At 41.5% G+C, this 8636-nt stretch overlaps 1 protein-coding gene across 1 annotated transcript; it reads left to right on the top strand.

Annotated features, from left to right (window-relative positions):
• zbtb41 (zinc finger and BTB domain containing 41) lies at nt 1–8594 on the top strand. The gene is made up of 11 exons (XM_018677250.2): nt 1–356; nt 871–2154; nt 2913–3120; nt 4327–4396; nt 4645–4792; nt 4973–5102; nt 5226–5321; nt 5420–5526; nt 5634–5739; nt 5883–5971; nt 6946–8594. The coding sequence occupies exons 2-11, from the start codon at nt 900–902 to the stop codon at nt 7578–7580; spliced, it is 2844 nt and encodes a 947-aa protein (XP_018532766.1). The 5' UTR covers nt 1–356; nt 871–899; the 3' UTR covers nt 7581–8594.
• The last annotated feature ends 42 nt before the right edge of the window (nt 8595–8636 follow it).

The raw sequence follows: 8636 nt of genomic DNA on the forward strand, positions 1-8636 counted from the left end.
GGTGAACCCTCTCGTGAACCGTATGATGTTGCGCGTTTACACGTCCCCTTTGTTTAATTCGTGTTTGACTTTTTAAACCTTACATACAAAATGAAAGAATGAAAACGTCTAAGCTCGCATTTCCTCGCTGTTTATTATTTTTTCTTCTGTTTACGCCTCTGAACAAGTGCGTAAGAGGACAAAAGCTGAAGCAGCCAATGAGCGAATAGTTTGTTACAGTGTCCGACATTTCTGGTGGGATGGTGAGGTTGGGCGTTACAGATATTCAGGAAATTATGATTCCTCTGTTTATTTTCCACTTTGCTTATGTCAGCTGGATTGTACGGTGGTTAGTAAAGACGGCCCGTGTCTCTCAGGTAAGACTTTTTCTTTCAAACGCCCCAATATAAATGTTAATTGCCGGGGTAGCACTAAGGGTCGTTTGTCAACACTCTCCCCGGAGGGGGTCCACCCGTCAGACTCTACATAATGTTAGGGGTCCTTGAGGTGGGGAGCGAATCTGCAAATGCAGCCATGAACACCGTTACGAAGTCAGAATAGAAACACGGTTACGAGCTCAATTTCACGTCTCCGTTAGGCCTGTATGGTCTATTGGATGCAGTGTTTATAGCAATCGCTTATTCTTTGTATTACGAAATAGGAAACATTTACATTAAACGTTAAGTCTTTATTGTGCATCTTTTCATGCACAGTTTTCACATTTATAACTTTTCACCATAATGTGTCAGCTTCATGCAGACAGTCCCCTTGCATTTACATGCCATTCGTCTAGCCTCTTCTCACTCAAATCTAAATCTAAACACAGTATTTAAGATGTTAACACCTATGTATATTCAATCTGCCCACTGTTCCTATTCCTCTGGTTTTCAGGAGTGATTCATGGTAGTTCATCAGACACAATGAAGAAAAAGCCTAGTGCTCCTGTGCGTCCCAAACGCAGCAGGCTGGTCAGTGCCAGCAGTGAATGTGCTGCAGGGGTGGACACTGTGCTGATCTCCAGTGCCCCACCAATCTCTGAAACTGTCCCAGGATCAGCCTCACAAATCAGGCATGTGACTATGTCACAGCACAGTCACAACCTCCTCAAGTTTTTGAATGAGGACCGGACCCGGCAGAAGTTCTGTGATGTATCTGTGTCTGTGGGTGGGAAGCTCTACAGCGCCCATAAGGTGGTGTTGGCTCATGGGAGCAGCTACTTCCATGCCGAGCTATCCAAGAACCCCGCTACAACACATGTGACTCTGGACCACGTGGAGGACTCTGTTTTCCAGCACCTGCTTGGCTTTTTGTACACCTCTGAGTGCGTTGTTGCAGAGACAGACCTTGTGGCTCTAACTGAAGCAGCCCGATTCTTGGACATGATGGATATACTAAAGTTGCTGTGTGAAGAAGGAGATGTCCACCCTGTGAGTGTGACCCAGACCCCGGCTGAGATAAGAGAGTCTCCTGATGTAGAAATGACCTCTAGTGACTCACCAGCAGGTGACACAGACATCCAGAGCCCATTTGAGCCGAGCACCCTGTGCAGTCACCTGGTTAGCTCTGAAAACTCAGTGCAGAACCACTTGGCTGAGAGTCATAGTGATGAGCAGCAGGAAACCTCAACTGAAAAAGAGAAGATAGCAAGTCAGAGGGGCGTTACCACACGGAGATCAGCTCGTAGGAGGAGAACACCCACTAAATACAAGAGAGATGATGTAGAGTACTTTGTCAACACCCCTGAGGAAAAGCAAAGGACTGTATCACCAAGAGAGCTGGATGACGCCAGGGTAGAAGAAACAGGGGAGGCGGCTGCGGAAAACCAAACAACCAAACCAGACATGAGCGAAACATCTAAACCAGCCCAGGGGAATGACGTAGAGGATGAGGAGGATGAAGAGGAGGAGGAGGGAGGAGACATGAATGAGGACGTGGCTGCCCAAAAGAAAGCTGCTGAAGTTTGTGCAGCAGAAAAGAGTGCAAGTCAGCAGGGTTCAGATGCAGAGAGGACAGAGCGCCAGGCTGTTGGACAGGTGGAGGCGCACACTCCGGCACCAGCAGGGAGCTCTAACCAGAGTCCAGTGTACCCTGAGGGTCTGGCTCCAGTCATCATCTTGACCTCTAGCAAGAAGACTCTGAAGTGTCCCAAATGTGACAAGATCTTTGACCGCGCAGGTGGGAACCATAGAGAAAGGTCTAGATTATAAGCGTTATCTCTTGCAGCAGCAGTGTTAGTAGTGGTGGCTGTTGTTCAGGGGTATTACTGGTATTACTGAGAACTTTAGCCAAAGTTCTTGTTTTGCTTTTTAGTCAGTTTACCTTACAGACTGGTACTAAACATGAGAATTGGCTCTATTAACTATTATTTACCTAACCTAACTTTAACTATGAAGCAATTCATCATTTTGTATATAAAGTGTCAGAAAATGAAGAAGAACACTTATCACTATTCACCACATGCCAAGGTAATGTCAGTTTGCCTGCTTTATCCAGGCAACAGTCGAAAATCAAAAGATGTTCAGTTTGCAAAGATATAAAATAAAACATGAGCAAATTGTTACATTTGAGAAACTATGAAGAGCAAATGTTTGGCTTTTTAAAGATAATTTTTGACATAATTATCAGAATTGTTGTTTATTGGTGTTCTGTTCTTCTTTTATCCTGTTTGAAAAAAGAATAAGAGCTGATCATTTAAATAGCAAATTTCCCTTTGGTCTGTCACGTGTTGCCTCTGCCAGAAAAGCTGTGGTTGTATTTGTGTTGACAAGATGCTCTCCTCCTGTTTTGTACTATTTAGAAACACAGTAGGTTTCCTTCAACCTGATGGCCACTCAGTGTAAAATTCAGTGGTCACAGTAGTGCCATGTTTATTGACAGCGATTATACTAATGTTTCAAATAATACAATATATTAACCGTTCCTTCACTGTTCAGGGAAGTATGAGAGTCACACCAGAGTGCACACAGGAGAGAAACCGTTCCAGTGTGACATCTGTCTCCAGCGCTACTCCACCAAGTCTAACCTGACCGTACACAAGAAGAAGCACGCCAGCGACGCTCCCTTCCAGAAGAAGGAGCACAAATGCCCTTTCTGCAACAAACTCCATGCCAGCAAGAAAACGCTGGCAAAGCATGTCAGGAGGTGAGACACACAGCTGCATCATAACATCCAGTCTACCCTCAGTCTCCCTTCCTATTCATTGTACTTTGTGTAATAATTTAGTCATCTGATCAATATCAACTGACATAGGTTAATTGTTCGGTGTGTTTGTTTTAACTTGTGGACCTGTCTCCGCTGGTTCACATACAACACTTTGGTGTTTAGATAACATTATTGTCCTGGTTAGGTAACCCCGGTAGCTTTGTAGCTGAATGTCATTGTTGCTAGTCTTGGTGCTGCATTGTTGTCCTGCCATATTGGTTGCTCTCTTAAAATATGTGGCTGGCAGTGCAAGGTAGTAAAAAAAAAAAAAGTAAAAAACAATTTAAGTTAAAAGGTTTTGAACACTTTCTACAATGCTATTGTCTTTGCCAGCACCAACAGGTTCATAAAGAGGCTTTCCTAGTTGTATTTGTATACAGTATTCAGATATTATCTTTCTCCAAAACTGAACAAGTTTTTTTCAGAGTTTTTTAATGGATATATTTTTTACATGCTCTCATGATCACAGTCATACACACAAGCCTGCAGCCATGCAAGTGGTTTTGTGAGCCTGTACTAAATGCTATTGCTCATAGTATAGCTAATAGCTAATAGTAATGTCAATGACTATGAAAACATGCTGATTTTTAGCAGGTGTAATATGTGTTTACAGTCTTAGCTAACTGTGTTAGCATGCATGTCACTGGTTCTGCTGGTATTTGGTCATAAACCAGAGTATTGGACTCTCAGACCTGATGATGGCACTAGATGCAAAGTTTCTGGATCACCAAAGTGATTACAGTCCATCCAGCAGTTGTTGAGACATTTTATCAACCTCATGGTGGTGCTAGAGGAAAAGTCAGCAGATCACCAATGTCAGTCAGCATCATCTCTTAACTGAAGAGATTTTTCATCCTGAACCAAAGTGGTTGACTGACTGACATTGCCATTACTAGAGACAAAACTCAATAGTTTTACACCTTAACATGGCTGTATTATTGGGTGTATTATAAACATAAAATGATGGCAACAGTATCATCAGATGAAATTTGGAAAAAGTACTGTATATGTTCATGTTGACTGTATTTTGGTTTCTAAGTTCTCTATTTAGGAAATCAGATGCTTAATTTGTGTGGCACTGTTGATCTCCATGATGACATTAGCTGCTATAGTCATGCTGTATGATCTTCTTCTCTGTCCTGTCAGGTTTCATCCAGACCACATCCAGGAGTTTCTCACCAAAAGGAAGAGGAAGACTGAAGGCTGGAAATGTGCTGTAAGGACTAGTTCCACTTTTTGAATATTCTTCACATTTTGTCTGATGATGCAGATTGATCATAAGTACAGGCCAGAGTTTTCTTTTCCCATCTTGATCTTATGAATAAACCTAGAACTTTCAAATATGTGCTTATATGTATGTAAGTATGATGATGGTGAATTAAATAACTTCAGTAATGAATACATTTTACACTGTTTGTGAAGAGCGTGTTTAACAGCTTGTAACCCTTGAACTTTCTGAACCAGATTTGTCTTAAGACCTTCACGCGCAGGCCTCATCTGCAAGAGCACATGATCCTGCACAGCCAAGACCGGCCTTTTAAATGCTCCTTCTGTGATGAATACTTCAAGTCAAGGTTTGCCAGGCTGAAGCACCAAGAAAAGTACCACTTAGGTGAGAGCTTCACTTGAGAAATGTAAAGTCTTCCTTTATATATTATTGACAAACAATTTTTTTACAAATGGAAAACCTCTCTAACAATTAAATACTGACATAGAAAAAAACTCAGAAGATAAAAGTTATTGTAGCAATCTATGCATTAGACAAATAGCATTTCTCCCATCTCATTTTTAGGTCCTTTTCCTTGTGAGATCTGTGGCCGACAGTTTAATGACACAGGCAACAGAAAGAGACACATCGAGTGTACTCATGGAGGCAAAAGAAAGTGGACCTGCTTTATTTGTGGGAAATCAGTGAGAGAAAGGTGCGTCTCTCAGTCCATGAATGCTCTCCACATTTTCCTATTGTCAGGTGGCACTGTGAATGTATTATTAGCACAAACCCTCATTTTGATGTGCTAAGTTTCAAAAAATATTTCTTTTTACAGGACGACCCTGAGGGAGCACATGAGGATCCACAGTGGGGAGAAACCTCACCTCTGTAGCATCTGTGGCCAAAGTTTCCGTCATGGCAGCTCCTACAGGTGGGTCCAGTGCTGTTGGTGAATATATCAAGCTCTCAGTTTGATTGGCTGTGTCATTAGTGGAGTTGCCTATAATGAGCTAACTGTTCCACGGACAGGCTTCACCTCAGAGTTCACCATGACGACAAGCGCTATGAGTGTGATGAATGTGGGAAAACCTTTATACGCCATGATCACCTGACCAAACATCAGAAAATACACTCAGGTGCAGTATAAATCAAATTATGTTTCTCAGTATAATATAGTGCAGTAAGAATTACTGTAAACCTTTCCAGTTAGTAATTACATTAACTTAGCCCACATTTGTTACAGGTGAGAAAGCACACCAATGTGAGGAGTGTGGCAAGTGCTTCAGGCGTCATGATCATCTGACTGTCCACTACAAAAGTGTTCATTTAGGAGAGAAAGTTTGGCAGAAGTATGTTATTGTACAAATCAAAGTCCAACTTTATCTCTTTTTTGATAACATTGTAGAAGTTGTAATATTACCCTTAGAGGGGTCCTCAAAGTTTGGCAGATGTTCTTGGTTTCTGTCTCTGTTAATGAGAATTTTTTTCCCAGGTATAAAACGGCAGTGCATCAGTGTGAGGTTTGCAAGAAAGAATTTAAAGGAAAGTCCAGTCTAGAAATGCACTTCAGGACTCACTCAGGTAAGGAAACAAAGACATCAGTTGATGTATTTGCTTGAAAACATGTATGAGGACATAAGAGTGGTAAACTAGTGTTGTTTTTTCTCAGCTGGTCACCATTCCCCACCCTCCTGGTTACACTTCACAACCTTTCTGTTCAAGCATGGCACATATGCAGATTACAGTGGTAACAGCAACAGATTTACCACTTGAAATTCATAGAGAAGTGAGCAAAAGCAACGTCTCATTTCTAGATGACAACTGTGGATTTTGTGGGCTGATTTTACGCCTCTTGCTCGCAGTTTTTATCAGCTGTATCTAGCCAGCATACCAAAATAGGTTGAAAGCTCTTCAGCTGACTTTTTAATGTCCCTAGCTTTGTTTAAATCAAAAGTTTTGAATATACACATGGCTACATATATTGTGCTAAAATACTGGGGCCAAAGCTACGTGTCTCAGTCAGGAATCATTCTTACCAGTTGATGATCCATTTAGAGGACAGGGAAATAAAGGAGCACTATTGTTTGTGTTTTTCAGGGTAGAGCTTGTTAGCTCATAAAGTGTAATTAAATGTCATTTGCTCTAACAAAAATCTTGCATCTCCCAGATGCTAACTATGGAATAACAGTCTTGAACAAGCATCAGAGTGGTTAGACTAATGTACAGTAAGTTTGGCTGGAATTACTGGGGCGTTAACTTCCTTAGACCAAGTGCGGAGCAAGAATGACCTTCTGTTTTAACTTTTGGCTCCCACAGAGTGGATGTTCCAGTCCTCAACAGGCCTCAAACATTTGCAGCTAATGGCAGAACATATAAATACACCATTTAATCAAAGCTTGACAGGTTTAAGCGATAAGATTGGACGATTGCTGTCATAGGGTGGGGGTTCTTTAAAACGGTCAGTTATTCTTAAAAGAGAGGGCGCAATACAACTGGCTACCTAACATACTTTTTTGATACTCTCACACTGATGTCTCCACTTGTGTTGATGACAGGTGAGAAACCCCACAGATGTCCTGAGTGCCACCAGACATTTCGGATCAAGAAGACCTTGACAAAGCACATGGTGATTCACTCAGACGCTCGTCCTTTTAACTGTTCCCAATGCAGCGCCACCTTTAAAAGAAAAGACAAGCTCAAGTATCATGTTGACCACGTGCACAGCACTCGGTTTATTGAGCAACCCCTCAGCACGCTCAGCGAGGACAAAATAGTCTCCATTCCTTTTGAGGAAACCTCAAAAGCATATCGTGCTGAACCTAAGTCAAACCTCCAAAGCACTCCCCCTCCTATGAACGTCTGTGTGCCAGTCACTTTAGTTCCTGTCCAGATGGCAGGAGGAGCGCAAGGCAGCCTGAATGCTCACGGAGCCTCATCTCTCTCCTCTCAAACGCACAGTGTTGTGAGCATGCAGGCACAAGGACAGCAGCAGAACTCTGGCTACCAGGCCGCCACAGACCTGGCATTCTTAGAGAAGTATACCCTCACCCCCCAGCCCGCCAACATCGTCCACCCTGTGAGGCCCGATCAGATGTTGGACCCCCGAGAGCAATCCTATCTGGGCACGCTGCTGGGACTGGATTCAGCTTCCTCTGTGCAGAACATCTCCAACTCCGATCACACGCACTGATGCTCCTCAGCATAAAAATGGGACTTAAAGGCACTGTCCAAAAAACCTACCCAGTCATTTGAGTCAGAGGAACAGAAGCTACAGTCTTCACCACTAAAATATATTTACATTTCAAGACAGAGAGCAGTTTTTGACTTCCATGTAGATGATTCAATTTTAGACAAAAACCACACAACTGTACTTGATTCATACGGCACTGGAAAACCCCTCTGATGTTCAGCCTCATCTCACAGAAAATGTATTTCTGTGAAATGGTCAAAAAGAAGAAAACTGAGTGGATCAGGGAACAGAGTATGTTTCTGTTGTAACTAAAGCCTTAACAAATACCTTCTTAACTCTGAAAAAGTCAGGTGTGGGAACAATATTATTTGCTCATTTTGGCTTTTAATTTGTTTTGTTTTTGAGCAAATTAATTGGTTTACCAAATATCCATGGGTTAATTGATAATAAAAAGATTACACTGCAGCCCTGTAATACTGAGGAGACTGAAATTGAGTGGCCTTAATATGTATTGTTATTTGTGAACTGCCTTTACAACCTGTCACTCAAACATTTTGGGTTTGCAACTGTGTAATGCAAAATGAACAGAGAGGAGATTTTTTTTAAAACTCATGAAGTGTAAATATGAGCACAATAATTAAGTGTCACAAGTCAATGTACTTATGTAAATATGCAAGAACCTTGTTTCAAAATACAGATGTTAAATCACATAAAATATGATGTGATAAAAACTAATAACTTTTTTTAAGAATTGCAAGATAATTGAGATTTGATAACTAAAGAGAGGAAAAACAATAGAATGGCAAAAAAGTACCAGTTGCATCCTGGGGTGGTATTTCTGGTGGATTTTAATTGTTTCAAAGCAGTTACAGATAGTGGCGTTCAGAATTCACTGTTGGTGAATTCAATTTCATGATCTGAAACACTGCTGATGTTTTTGTTTGTTTTTTTTTTCAAACTTTGTGTCATGATCAATAAAAGCAGGATAAGTGGATAATAGAAGTGGTTAATAGATGGGCCGATTGATTAATTTATTGCTTTTGGGGGACGATGTAT

The sequence above is a fragment of the Lates calcarifer genome, linkage group LG4 (genome assembly GCF_001640805.2).
Source record: "Lates calcarifer isolate ASB-BC8 linkage group LG4, TLL_Latcal_v3, whole genome shotgun sequence".
NCBI classification, from domain to species: Eukaryota; Metazoa; Chordata; class Actinopteri; family Centropomidae; genus Lates; species Lates calcarifer.